Source organism: Globicephala melas, chromosome X (genome assembly GCF_963455315.2).
Source record: "Globicephala melas chromosome X, mGloMel1.2, whole genome shotgun sequence".
NCBI lineage: Eukaryota > Metazoa > Chordata > Mammalia > Artiodactyla > Delphinidae > Globicephala > Globicephala melas.
Genome location: NC_083335.1, coordinates 93,241,943 through 93,256,579, shown reverse-complemented (window position 1 = coordinate 93,256,579; position 14,637 = coordinate 93,241,943). Strand labels below are relative to the sequence as shown.

The window sequence follows — 14,637 nt, the reverse complement described above, 5'->3', positions numbered from 1 at the left end:
TCAAACGTCCACAGGTTCAGTTAGCTAACAGCGTTGACCGACCCCTACCCCCTAGGAATTCCTTGCCTTTTTTTAAAGAGCCAGGGCAAGAGGAAGAGAGTTATTCTGGTTGGCAGCTCCAGAGGTACCTCCTCCCAGTACCTGCCTGGAAGCAGCCGTGCTACTCCTGCTACTGAAAAGCCTGCCACTTGCAGGTGTTTCCCATCAGAGGCCCTGTTGATTTAGACTTGCTGAGAGGGTGAGCAAATTACCTGTTCTGTTTCTGGGTGTTTCCTAGGACATTTAGCCGGTCTCTGTAGATTGTTCTCACACCTGACAATCAGGCTTTCATTTTCAGAAATTAAGAGAGATCGTCGTGGGTAGATAAGAGAATTTTCGGGGAGAACTTGAGGTGGAAGGCAAACGTGCACTGGGGTTGTAGGATCGAAGCAGTTCGGGCAGTCTGCAGACCTAGGCCGAGACCTGGAAAATGGGCTTGTGAGTCCATAGAGTGAACAACAGAGGAAAAGCTGGAGAAGGAAAGCATTTATTGCAACCTGGGTCTTGTATCGTTTAAACAACAATGAAGAGGCTAAATCACTTTCATCTTTTCACCTTAAGTAACTCTCTTATTGCTATAATTTATTAATTTGCTCTTTGTTTAGAGTGAAAAAGGGTGGAGGAACTTTATTTAGCGAAGAGTGCTTCTCAAACTTTAATGGGCACGTGAAACATCTGGAGATATTAACATTCATTAAAACTCATTAAAAATGAGTAACCCCGGGATCTGGCAGATTCTGGTTCAGTAGGTCTGGAGTGAGGTCTCAGATTCTGCATTTCTAACAACATCCCCAGTAATGCTGCTTCTGCTGCTTGTAGCAACACCCCGGTGCGAGGAGCAAGGTTTAGAGAGAACGATTTTGCCACAGTGGTACTAATGCCAGGCCCTTACTTCATTTTTCTGTTTTCTCTTACTGGTTGGAGTGGGCTTTTCAAAAATAATGTGACTGACTCTGATTTCTACTCCATTGTAGGAGATTTCATACTTTAGAAAACATATTCACCTTATGTGTAGAATTAAAGTTCACAGCAAAAAAAAAAAAAAAAAAAAAAAAAGAAAAAATAACCCTATTCCCCCCCCAAAAAAAAACCAAAAACACCTATCCCAAACTATTTTGCAGAGTAAGAAAATAGCTCACCTCACTTCTCTCTGGTTTTTATTACTGGGTTTGTGTTTCCATATTTTGAGCTGATGTAACACTGGCGGTGGTCTGAACTTCATTCCCTGGCCCAAGCATCGCTGTGGGGAGGAGATACAGCAATGAACAATGACCAGCACAGAAAAACTCTATCTTAGCTGCTGCCATTTGGGAAAGTGCTAGAATATCCACCTCTCTTCTGGCTTTGACTTCTTCCTAACCCGAACTTTCTTTCCACTACCTTTTGGAAAATAGTATGATATATAGTTTCACTAGTAGAAATGAAATCAGTGAGCAAGCTTCTCCTATAAACAGAGAAGCAAATTGAAAAACTTTCCATGAGCAATAATGTATTTCCTTTCCCACCCCTGCCTTCAAATTTGCATCAGGTAACTAAGGAGCATAGTTTGTCCATTGCATTGAAAACGTGTCAAAGCACTGCTGCTAAATTAATGCATCTTTGTCTTTGCAAACAGACTGTGAATGCATAAAATATCATTTATTAGAAGATACAGCATTGGCAGACTTTTCACAAGCTCTATGAGAAATGTTAAATCATTAAACTTTGAATTTAAAAATGGGAGACATGTTTTTGGTTGTTCTTGTTCCTCAGATGTTATTACAATTTAGTGGGCCTTTCTTGATTAACAATAATCCTCTTTACCCTGTTTATGAAATTGTCTTGATTTTTCACAGACTTCATACATTCAAGTTGAGGCCCTTTTTCAGAAAACTGGAAAATCACCATGTCTTCCAAAGCTGAACACGTCAGTTCAGAAGTCTAGGTTGATTTGGCCCAGTTCCAAACTACAGAAATACACTCACACACTGACACACATATATGTTCGCTAATTCCTGCTGTTTGAGCTGTCAGGCGTTTTAACAGGAAGAGTCAGCTTTTGCCTTTGCCTTACGAGTGATGCACAAAATTTGGTGTCCTACCTGGACTGGGTTGATAAAATGTAATCCAGAACAACAACAAAACTAGTTTAGCAACATTGTCGAACTCCAACGAGACCATTTCTTTTAAAGAAATTAAACTTTATCAATATTAAACTAACATTGAAATTGGTAAAATTGGTGTTGGTTTTAACCACAACATGTGGAGATTTCACAGGATGTTAAAGGGAAACTCCATTTTATGAATGAGGTTACTGACATCATAATAGAGAGAGGGGAAGTGACTTCTTCAAGGTCCCATAGTAAATCTGTGGAAAATATGACTCTAGAACATGGGGTTTTCCCTACTAAAAAAAAACTTAATGGTCTCCGTAGGAAGATCCCTAAAATGCCATAAAGTTGGCAGGTATTCAAACACCTCCTTCTAACCAGAGGATTTCACTTTATTTATCTAAGATTCTGTCATTTGTTGTCAAAATGCTAGTAACTCTGTTTATGATGCTGAGTTTTCCTGATCAGGGACGCAGAATGCCTTTGCACGTGTTTAAGTCTGCTTCTGTATCCACAGCATTCGCCTCATGGATCTTACAGACTTCTTGCTAAATTTCATCATACAACAGAAACGTTTGTGGATGGAAGTGTATATCTGGGATTTACTTTAAAATAATCCAGCCAGGGGATGCGTGTTGAAGAAATTTAAATGAAACAAGATCGGCCATATGTTCACTGTGATTTTAGAGGAAGGGTCACTTGGGGGTTCTGTACCGTTTGTATGTTTGAGATTTTTCGTTCTGTTTGCGGAATGAAGGTTGGGGTGTATGTGGGAGTGTCGCGAGGTAACCCAGCCGGTCTGGCCTGGGTGAAACATGTCTCTGAGACCGTGTCTCTGTGTTTTCAGGGTTGTTATGATCTGGTGACCAGTTTCATGGAGACCAACATGGGAATCATCGCTGGAGTGGCTTTTGGGATCGCATTCTCCCAGGTAATCTTGCGGTCGGACCTAGCCTTTCCTCTGTCTCCTGCTCTCCTTTCCCTCCCCTGGTCTCCAGATTCTGTGGCGGCCTCCCCGTGCCTGGGGAAAGGCTGATGGATGGGGTCAGAACTCCTTGCTCATTAGTCCTCAGGTCATCTGTTTATTGATTTTCCTTTTTCAACTTAAATGAAGTTTTGCCATCAAGGGAATATTGGTTACAGTTCAACTAATGACTAGCTCCAGAAAAACAACTCCCTTCTTCTGTAGGTCAAATGGAGGTTAGCTGAACAAGGTGCCGCCTTAATTGGAGCCTAAACAACTCCAAACATCAAATGGCTGATTTGGATTCGGGGAGGAGGGTAGGGCTCTTTTCCTGGTTGACCTGTCCCTTTTTGGTTCTTAGTTCCCGGGGATTGTGCATGAGATCGCTCGCTCCCTTTTAAAGAAAGCCGAAATGTAGCAAATTTCATCCTGTCATCATTATTGGATCTCAAGGTTTGATTATCGTTTCTTAAGAGGAAACTGAATTTGTGTATATGAAATGTTATATGCCTTTATCTCCACCCAGCCTCTAAAAAAGCATGGGAGAAGCCATTATGCAAACTAAGCCACACATACTGAAGGATGGAACATGATTAAGCTAAATCTAAAATTTTGCCTACCTGCACCAGGCGGTGTGTTGCCCCACAGGCTTCTGATCTCCCGGCCAGTTGCTATAATGTTGCTGTGGGTGGAAGGATCGGCATATATACCTAACAACCAAAAAAAAATTGATTTATCTTTAACACAGAATTTTTTTCAGACCAACAGATCATTTTTCCAACAAAGCCCAATTAGTGTTACCTCAGTAATGTTGCCATGGCTCTGGTTTTATCTGCCTGAATTCTATATCAGGTCTCCCAGACTATAATTACCCCTCCCTCCACGGCCCCTATACCACTTCCCTTCTTGCTGAGCAATGCAGATGCACTTTAATCTTATTTAAGTTTGTTCCTAAAACATCTTTATTGAAATATGGCCTATAGAGAGAAGCACACACATTGTAAGTATACAGCTTAATAAATTATCAAAAAATGAGCTTACCTGTGTACTGACCACCACTTAGATCAAGGCATAGCATGTTAGCCTGGTAGTTTTTGCACATGGAGGGCTTGGCCTCAATTAAGTCTAATAAGCTTTTCTTCCCAAGAAGTTACCAAACCGTGTGTGACATTTCCTCTCACAAGGGCATGTGGGCCCAGCCAGCACGAGTGTGTATTTCTTGTGGCAGTTTTAAAAATCTTTTACCACGTTTTGTTTTTTTGCGGCTCGGGAAGGGCTTAAACCCTCAACACGCCAACACACACAGACCAGATTGGTGCCACAGACAGTACTGATTAACTCGGTCTCGAAAGACACATCAAAAGAAGTTGAAGCCCTGAACTTTCTTCTGGTTGCTATCCTGTTTCAGTAATAACACTTCAGTGACATATCAGTAATGGCCAGGGGACATTTTAGAGGATTCTGGACCATGTGTCCGATGCAGTGTGCAGGAGGCATCTGGCAGGTGCACATATGGTCTGCTTTACACATGTACGTGCAGTGTTGGGTTAAGCACCTACAGGACAGGCTTGTGCTTGCGTTTGAGGAGGACCGTCCCCTTGGAGGAAGGAATATGGCTGCAGTCGGCCCTCATGGCTACCCTAGACTCATGAAGGGACACGAAGCCGGTACTCTCCCTGGGGAACAGAGAGCCTCAGAGAGCCAGGACTCTCGTGGATGAAACATCTTTTCATCCAAGAACCTTTCCATGTGGCCACGAGGGGTTGGGAAAACAGTCCTACTTTCATGAGTGAGGTGAACCAGGTCATAAAGAATCTGATTAATACCTCTCGCACTTCTCACATCCCCATGGAGGGATTTAGGGTGTAGACCAGTGGTTATCTGGCCCGATGAGCACTCATCTCTGTGTGCTACGTGGAAGAAACCCCTGCCGTGGGGCTCGCTGAGTTTGCTCTGTGGCCCTCTGGGGCAACGAGAAAGGGGCTTTGGCCCCAAGGAAGCCCCAGACAGACTCTCATCACAGAGTTTAGGTTTCTTCAAGGTACTACAGAGTTGTTGGGATAAGAAAACAAAACCCAAAGCCCAGGAGCATCGCAGAGGCAGTACCATTCACCCACGTGGCCGGTCAACCACAGTGGGACAGAGACTTGAGATCTGCTGTGCTCAGCTTGGGGCAGGGAAAGGGATGGCCACGGCCAGCTGTTATTAGCCGGACGCACTAGGAACTGCAGCTTTTAACGGTGCCAGCAGCCTCAGGGTACCTGGAAGCTGAAGCTGGCTTCCAGTCGTCAGTAGATCCAGGGCCTCTCTGGGACCACGGTGGCCACTTACCAGATGCCCATTCAAGAACCAGCCTTACTCACCTGCCACCAAAGCTTTAGCCACAGGTGTTCAAAAATTCTAGAACAAGCGTTATAGTAAAACTTAGCAGATGTTGGCTGATACCGATAGATCAGTCACAGTGGCCTATGTGGTGGCCTGCGTATAAGAAAGCAAGCTCTGCTGAGTAGAGGCCAAAGTGGGTAGGAAAGAAGAGAGCACCTGCCCCACTCCTTACCTGCTCTCCACCTTCTCCTTGCCCTCTTCCTCACCTGCTCTCATGACGTCCACGCTATCCTGTTGGAACAAACCGGCCTTGCACATCTGTTGTCTTAGAAATCAAAGGTAGTATAAAGTACAAGGGAAACTAAGCCGAGTCTAGCCTTTTAATAGACCGTGCGAGAACTCTGTCCTGTTACCTAACTTAGCTAGCTTAAAGCTCTTGAGTGCTGTTTTTGGGTAGCAGGGTTTGGCCAGGTGTTTAATATTTGGATAGCAGGGTTTGGGCAGGTGTTTAATATTTCTCTGCACAAAGTCCCAGTGCCTTTGCCCTCGCAAGGAAAAGGCCATTTGTCTGGACTTGATGGGCAGGTCCTGCTGCCCTGAATCTACAGCAGATGGCTGAGTGTGTTTTTATAGGGTACCCCCCCCTCCCTGCATCTTCGGCAGCTACTCTCTTATTCGAGGGGTCTTGGGAACACACAGAGAAATAGCCTCACCTCCCTCGTCCCTAACATGACCTGGAAACCAAGCGTCCGAGTCTGGACACTTGTATTGCTCAGCTTGTGACACTGCTTCCCGCCCTGGTTGGCCTTCTGCTATGGGTCTCTGGATTTAGCACTTCTGTATCCAACGTAAATAGCTTCGCTAGACTTGGAGACTATTAGGCTGGATTAATCCCCCAAAGCACAGAATGTTACAGTCCTGAGTAAGGACGGTGGAGCTGTTTTCCAGAAGGGAGAGTTGAGGGCTTTGCTTGAGGTTGGGTGGCTACTGGAGATCCAGGATTACAATTCTGAGGGTCTCATCTGGTCTGCTGTATTCAACATTCAGGCCAGAGACAACCCTTGTTCTTGCTTCACGTAGCACCTAAATGGAGCTCAGTTTGTGCCTTTATAATGAAAGGATTTGAGTTCGTGGAATTGCAAAGACAAAGATACTCATTAAAAAAAATACAGATCCTGGTTTCCCAGGTGGCGCAGTGGTTAAGAATCCGCCTGCCAATGCAGGGGGACACGGGTTCGAGCCCTGGTCCGGGAAGATCCCACATGCCGCAGAGCAACTAAGCCCGTGTGCCATAACTACTGAGCCTGTGCTCTAGAGCTCGCAAGCCACAACTACTGAGCCCGTGAGCCACAGCTACTGAAGCCCGGGCCCCTAGAGCCCGTGCTCCGCAGCAATAGAAACCACTGCAATGAGAAGCCCACGCACCGCAATGAAGAGTAGCCCCGCTCACCGCAACTAGAGAAAGCCCGCACGCAGCAACAAAGACCGAACACAGCCAAAAACACATTAAAAAAATACAGATCCTCTTCCTACCTATCCATCCCCTGACCCTCACCCCTGCAGGGCCTCCTCCGGGGCCCACAGGCTACTGAGCTGATTCCTTACGGACCAAGGATTCTTTTCTGGGACTTGTTTACCTTTTCTGTATAGAGGGCAGGGAACAAAGCTGTCAATAGCCTTGATGAGACATGGCTGAATAAGGCTAACGGAAGTTTTTACTTATTCCCCTAGTGTTTTCAGGCCCTGAAACGGTCCCTAAAAGCATTTATACAGTTTTATTTCAAACCAGATACCTTGGCACTTACCCAGTTCAGTCATGAACATAAAATCTCCACAGACATTCTAAGGATCGAAATTTTCAACCTATTGCTTTTGCCACTTTCTTGTTAAGAAAGTTGCCTTTTACACTTTGTTTGCTGGCCTCTCTCTGCCCCTCAGGAATCGGGGACCGGGCCACGTTTACCTCCCATGGTGATCGCAGGGGAAGACAGCCTTGCCCTGTCACCTTTGCTGACCTGGACCCCACCCCTCTCTCAGCCCCTCTGCCGCCTCTTGGAGTCCATCCTGTTCCTGGTAATTAGCAGAGCCCCAGCGACGTGATCGCTGTTACTGGCGCTCTCTTTGTGGGAATGCTTCGAGAAGGTTAGAGTAGACCTCTTATAAGTCTGTCCTTCCCTCTCTGGCTTCTCAGTTCTCAAAGGGGCTCCCGGAGGTTTTCATGACCCAAAAGAAAGCAGAATATATAGTACAGACAATGCCGAGAGCGGTAAAAAGAAAATGTTACTTCCAACGATTAGATGAAGGCTAATTACAAAGTCTTAGACGACAATATAAATAATCTGACCTCAGACTCCCTAGGCTGTACGGCACTTGACACTTCGCCAGTCACGGGGAGAGGGAGAGGTGACTCTGGGGTCTCCGTCCTGAGGGCTGTTTAGCGTAAGAGGCAAGCTCTCCTTTTCCTGTCTTCCTCCGGGGTTTAAAGCAGAAGTTTGTTCCGGTGCCCACAGTCTCCAGCCTTAAGACACATCAGCAGTGTGCTTCTGAGGGGCAGCCTGGAATCCCACAGAGCATACCTCTGTTCTTTGAGGCGCTATTTACATATATTTAACCTAAAACAAAATAAAGATGGATTTTTCTGTGTACAGATTAATCGGGTCTAGTGGCAAGCGAGCGTTTGGTCCTGACTCTGAGAAAGAGGCTATGTCTTTACCAGGCTTTCAGTTATGTACCTAGAAATAATCTGGTAGTAAATGGTATTAAGTATAGGATGTTTCCCCCCCCTCCCCGCTTTCCCTTAACTTGGTGCTTAGGGAAATGAGAGATCAAAGTTTTCTCTCAAATATGATGAGACACTGTAGCAAATTTGACGTCAGTAATCCTGCAAACAATTCAAAACACCCACCATATCCCAAATCCTAGTTTTTCTTGCACTAGAATTAACTAAAATAAAAGCCAATATATGTAAACTGCTGTATTCACAAAGCTTGTGTGTGCCTCAGCTCAGGACTTTTTTTCGGAACAATTTCTGAGTAGATGTTAACATTATTGCCCAGGGGATTTTTGCAGAAACTAACACCTGTGGCCAGCGATTTGTTCTGTAAGTGAATATTGAAACACCCGCGTCTGAGTAAATATCAACAACTTTTTTTGCACTTAACGTATTTACCTGAAACTTTGTTCACGTCTTACTAAAGCATTCTGATATTTCATTAGAACAGGATAGGCGGTATAGCAGGCACCTCTGTGCAGGGGAACAGAACATCTATTACAAATATGCCATGTTTCACTGTGCTTTCCCCTGGAAGAGCAGACTCTATACTTTCTGGCGGCATTTTTTATTTTAGTCCTGTGGGTATCATTTCCTCTAGAAGATGTTCGTTTATTTTACCTGGTGGTCGACAAGGTGGGTCTTTGCAGGGGGCTCTTTCAGAAACGCCACAAGAAGGACCAGGTGCGGGACTACCACTACGTTCACCAGGATTGTCAGTTACCCATTCTCTAACAAAAATTGCTTGTAAGTCTTTTTATTCTGTGCACTAAGGCTACAGTAAATTTTTTTTTTTATTTTTTTTTTTTTTGTGGTATACGGGCCTCTCACTGTTGTGGCCTCTCCCGTTGCGGAACACAGGCTCCGGACGCGCAGGCTCAGCAGCCATGGCTCACGGGCCCAGCCGCTCCGCGGCATGTGGGATCCTCCCGGACCGGGGCACGAACCCGTGTCCCCTGCATCGGCAGGCGGACTCTCAACCACTGCGCCACCAGGGAAGCCCAGGCTACAATAAATTTTAAGCGTATTGAATACACCACAATTAATCAAATAGAAACCCACTTTCTTATACCATTTTCGAGTTTTCCAGAGGATATTGAGGTTTGCCAGATATTGATCAGATCGATCAGCTCCTTTCATATATTTGTCGTACTCTAATATACAAGTGGGCTTAGTTATCTGATGGCCAGTCCTCCTGTCTAACTGTCCTGTAGATGCTGTGGAGGAGTCATGAATAATGTCGCCATGCAGACTAACCTCTTGTCTTTCCATATAAGAAGAATCACTTCTCCCTTCTGTAAGAATGTCATTTCTCCCCTCTGTAGATTTTTAGCTTTCTCCTTTAATTGGTTTGGTAGATCACGACTCTCTCTTATAGTCCCACAAACTGTTTTATTTTTCAACAATATTTCAGATGTGGACACACTGTTGTAATGATTGTCTTGGTAAATATGGTGCCATGAACCAAGATAAGGTTGTAGGACCGATAATATTGTTTCTTGCAGTTTCTTTCCTTCACCCATGTAAATCTCAAGGTTGCGTATATATCCGGTTTCACTTTCGCTAAGCACCCTGACCAAAATTCCATATCTTGTAAGTTTTCCGGGATTATAGGTTTTGAATCTGAGTCGTCCTCTCCACTTTATCTTTGCCTCCTCAAGTGATAGCTCTTGTTTAGGTATATAGATCAGTTGAAATTTGGGTAGAAAATAATCCAGAAGAGGTTTAACTTTTGAAATTCTGTCTGCAGGAAGTGGAGTTTCCGAGTTATCGTTAAAGTGAAGAAATGTCATTATTTGTTTGAACCTTCTTCTCGTCATAATCTTTGGAAAGATAGGTGTTTCAAGTAAGGGATCAGTTGACCAGTATTCTTTCCAGTGTGACTTTATTTGTCCCATCAAAATTATTAATCCAAGAAACTTCTTCATGTCACTATTGGTTACATCAGTTCATTTTAAAGCCTTATACTTTTTATACGATTTTTCATTCTGTTGGTGATACAGGTTCGTTTGAGAAGCGATCAACTCGAAAAAGTCGTTACCAAAGATTGTTATTTCACTAACACTTTGTGTGTTATTAGTCAATAGTTACACCTGACACTCCTATAAAGTCTAATCTCCATGAAATGTTGTCTTCAAATCCACTCTTCTGTAAAGAAGCATTCTCCAGCACCATGAGTTTCACTTTCCATATCAGAATCAATCACTAAGGGTTTTTTTGTCTTTTTGTTGGTCTAATATTCACATCGTCTGAATCAGAACTATATTCTGAAGAACTGTCATCTTCTTAGACACTAGTATATATATATCGCTTGGACAATCAAATTATCTGCCTAAAATTCACCGAAAAATTCTTCTTCAAACTTTCATGATGTGTTATTTTTTAAAATTTTACGGTAATAAATTGTGTTCATAGCATACGTAAGGTTGGAACAAAAACCTAACGGATCAAAATGTGAGTGATAACGACAATCATAAGTTGTATAATGAACGCTTGATCGATTTTAAGCTCTAACAACTTCACACAGTGATGTTAAAAAATAATTTAAAAAAAGTCTTCTCCCATGGGCAAACAGAAGGTATATTGTTGCCCTAGAAATACAAAATGTAGTTAGTTTGAAAGCAAATAGCTTTTATTTTTACTTCTATTTTTAAAAGTTATTATTTCTGTGAGAAAGTTTGTCTGGTGCCCTTAAGGGTGATGCTGTTTCTGTTTGAGGAAAAAAAAGATGGAGGGACATGCTATATTTCCTTGAAAGCAGACATCTCAGATGCAAGAAATATTGAAGTGTACTGCAGAATTTTCTGGCTGTGTGGCTCGTGAATTGCCATGGGGGCCAGGAGCATTGCAAACTGTGAAATGGAATGCTGGCTACTGTTAAGTGCTAAAATACACATGAGGTCAAGGAGAAAAACCTAAAGCGCTAAGCTTTACAAAGAAAGGAGGGTCTAGGAACTTGAGATCAAATAAAGAGATGCCCACGGACAGTCCTCTCCCTGAAGTCTGCAGTGTAAGGCAGGAAGGAACCCTTGGTGGCGTGAGGCAAAAGAGTTATTCTGGAGAGGAAAGGGGTCTAGGCCCCAGGGTGGGAAAAGGGGCTATCCTTGGCTAGAGGAGGCTGGAGCCTTCAACTCTGTGTGGGTTACCTGTATGGTTTGGGGGAGATTCTTTAACCTCTCCTGAACCCATTTTCTTCTGTGGACAGTTGGGATGGTAATACTGCCCAGGCATGTAGTAAGGATTAAATAACTCGATATTCCTGATTGTGCTATGTGCCTCTAATACTCGGGTTTTGGCTGGCATCTGAATTTTGAGCATATCAAGTGTGATCTGGTGTATGTTGGTCCTAAAAAATGGTAGTTCTAATGAAAAGAGACAAGCTGTAAGGTTCCAAGTCCTTGCACTCACGGAGGGGATTCTAGTTTCTCATTTGGCACAGTATTCTGGAGGTGACAGCCATGGTTCCTCTGGCCACTTGGTGGTACGTGCACGATACTACGTATTTTGTGGCACAAAATGATGGTGGCCAGAGCCTTGGTAGGAGACAGGGTAAGTCCAGTCGGGTGATTTTCCTTACCTGATAGAAGTTATAGTTTGCAGATTTCACAGCACGATTTCCATTTGAAAAAGGAAGATAAGACTCTGGTATTTCACCAAGAAAGGGAGGCCGGTTGGAACCTGCAGGATTGAGCGGAGAGCTAGAACAGAGTTGAGGTGTTGCCTTGACCAACGGTGGGACCCAGTGTGTCACCTGTAAGATAAGGGTGAGCAGATGGACTGGATGAGTGGTTCTCTCACCTGGAAGGCTTGTTAAAACACCAATTGCTGGACCCCATCCCCAAGAGAGTCTGATTCAGCAGGTTTGGGGTGGGGCCTGAGAATGTTTCTAACAAGGTCCCAGATGATGCCGATTCTGCTGGTCCCGGGGCCACATTTGACACTGTACTAGATTATCTCTAAAGGTCATTGCCACCTCTGAACCAATTAAGCATGGCCAATTGCTTAAGGAGAAGGGACCCCACATGGCCAAGAGAAGCTGCAGCCCTCTACACTCCAGTGCACAATCAGGGTCCTGTCCAAAGAGTGATCCTCCAGCAGGAATGGGAACTTTCATTTCCTATGAGCAGATCCTTAAGCATCTGCACTTAAGGATGTCTTGCTAGTGTTACAACAGCTTTTTATCAGATCCACCTGTGTTACAGGTTAAGTCAAGGCACAAAGTGGGCAGAAGACTGAGGTCTTCTGAGGAGGTGGAGGTACCCAGATATTGGTTGTGCCGGGGCCCCTGAAAAACCAAGGGGTAGACCTTGGGTGTAGATGGGCCCATTTGGGCCTAAAATATCTACATGGTGTAGAGACAAAGAGAAATTAAAGCCCCCGCTCCGCCCCACTTCTCACAAGCCATGACTGACTTCACTGGCAAACTCACCCAGTCAAGGATTAGCGTCCCATTGTCTCAAGGAAAAGAACTATTATCCTGTCAGCCGGGTATGGCTGGGGTGTCATCCTATGAGATAGCTTCCCAATGCATGCGCTCATGGTTTTGAATTCTGGCATTCTGTGGTACTTAATTTTTTTCATTACTCTCAGAACACATGAACACATTTTACTACTACTTACGTGTCAAAAGTTGTTTTTAACGGCCAGAGCGAGCTAGACTTGGAACCTTATGTTCAGTTGGAGAACCTCCAGCTGACCTCCACTAGCACTGAGACTCCTTAAGTCTTAGTTAGATTCCACTACTAAAATCGGGTTTGATCGTTTTCCCTAGTGCCCTTGCCCCATTCATGTACAAAAGCCCTCAGTTGTGAAACATTACATCGGAGGGGGGTGTGTTAGAAATGTGTTAGCTCAGTGACTTCACAGCCTCGTTCTCTTTCCTTCTGCCAACAGCTGATTGGCATGCTGCTGGCCTGCTGTCTGTCTCGGTTCATCACGGCCAACCAGTATGAGATGGTGTAAGAAGGTGAGTGACGGTGGGGGGAGGTTACATCTAGGATTCTCCCTTTGGGGCACATACTCCCCTTCGAAGGGACAAGAGTGCCGCCTGGCCACTTCACTCTTTGATCTCGGTGGCACTTGGCCACATGCCGAAGCCTCATTTCTGTGGTGCTGGGGAGGAGATGTGAGCACTGCTCTGGAAAACGTCGAAATGCTCTCTTCACCTTGCTACCTTATTTTAAGGCCTTATTAATGGTGAGTCACTCACATGTTTTAATTTCTCTTAGTCTTTCAAGAATGATGGAAGAAGAGACCCGTTTTCGAAAGGAACTGCAGCAATCTTTGAAAGACTTCCAAAGAATGTTAGAGCACAGTACATAATACACCTGTCCTAACACCCTCACCCCGTGCAACTGACACTCCCACACAGTCTCTGCTCCACCTTTGAGCCTGCATCATGCGTAGCATCCCATCTTGTGAAGCCCTGTTGTGCCGGAGTGTAGCCAGGTTCCCTGCATCTAGTCCTAGGGGACCCCACCCAAGGCTCTGTGTGTGCCACCTCCTCCATCTGTACTTGGTCCAACTGCAGCTCATTGTAGGTGACTGGTTCTCCATACCATCACTGGCCCTGCAGGGCCCTGCATGTAGTGTGGGAGGCTCCTGTTAGCCCTTGATCATGATTGATAAATGCCGCACCCCCCTAGATGTAGATAAGCAGATAGCTACCTGTTCTTTTGGCTTAATCTCCTTTGGTTGGGTTTTCCCTTTTACTAAGGCTCTTGCCTGCCTTCTTCAGGCTGCCTAGGACATGTAAAGAGGTGCATTGGTAATTGTCCATGAGGAGAAAAAGGCACGTGTCATGCACGAAGGAAATTGTCGAGCTTTGGGTGGCATCCTTGCTCCTTACTGTTACATGCCTGGGAACTTATAGACAGTTTAGTGCACCTGTATAATCCTTTTACAAAGCTGTATTGTTGCTTCCTGTGAAGGAAATAATATTACTTCTGTTTTTCCCCAATTAACTGCTATTGTTACTTTACTTCTTTCTATATTTTTTCTTTGCATTGACATTACAGACATTGAGGACCTCATCAAATGAATTTAAAAATGAGTGTGAAGGGGGAACAATAGTCAAAATATTTTTAAAAGATCCTAAAAAACAATTCCTCTGTCTCGCATGCCAACAAGAATGCATTGATATTGTGAACATTTGTGATACATGTGTTAATAAATAGTCATTACAAATTGCTGTGCTCTGGTTTTGTTCTTTGGTTAAGTTTTTAAACACATTTCTATATTCCATCTTGTTCCACAGGGGATTGGAGGTGGACCACCTTACACAATGACACATCCCCCCATACAAGCTCCCACTCCACTGAAATAGCATGGGGCAGTGTAAAAATTGAAGGGTTAGATTTTTTTTAATGGACATTCCAGGAACTTGAATCACTTATCATAAACAGGATGTACTGTTGGATTCAAACATAGACCCTTCATATTTCAGGCTA

At 44.2% G+C, this 14,637-nt stretch overlaps 1 protein-coding gene across 1 annotated transcript in view; it reads left to right on the top strand.

Annotated features, from left to right (window-relative positions):
- The window catches only part of TSPAN7 (tetraspanin 7), a 138,247-nt gene extending 123,869 nt beyond the window's left edge, over positions 1 to 14,378 (top strand). The window contains exons 6-8 of the mRNA XM_030834912.2: positions 2,977 to 3,060; positions 13,082 to 13,154; positions 13,417 to 14,378. Of these exons, the coding sequence (XP_030690772.1) occupies positions 2,977 to 3,060; positions 13,082 to 13,150 (153 nt within the window). The 3' untranslated portion in view covers positions 13,151 to 13,154; positions 13,417 to 14,378. The remainder of the gene's footprint in view (positions 1 to 2,976; positions 3,061 to 13,081; positions 13,155 to 13,416) is intronic.
- The last annotated feature ends 259 nt before the right edge of the window (positions 14,379 to 14,637 follow it).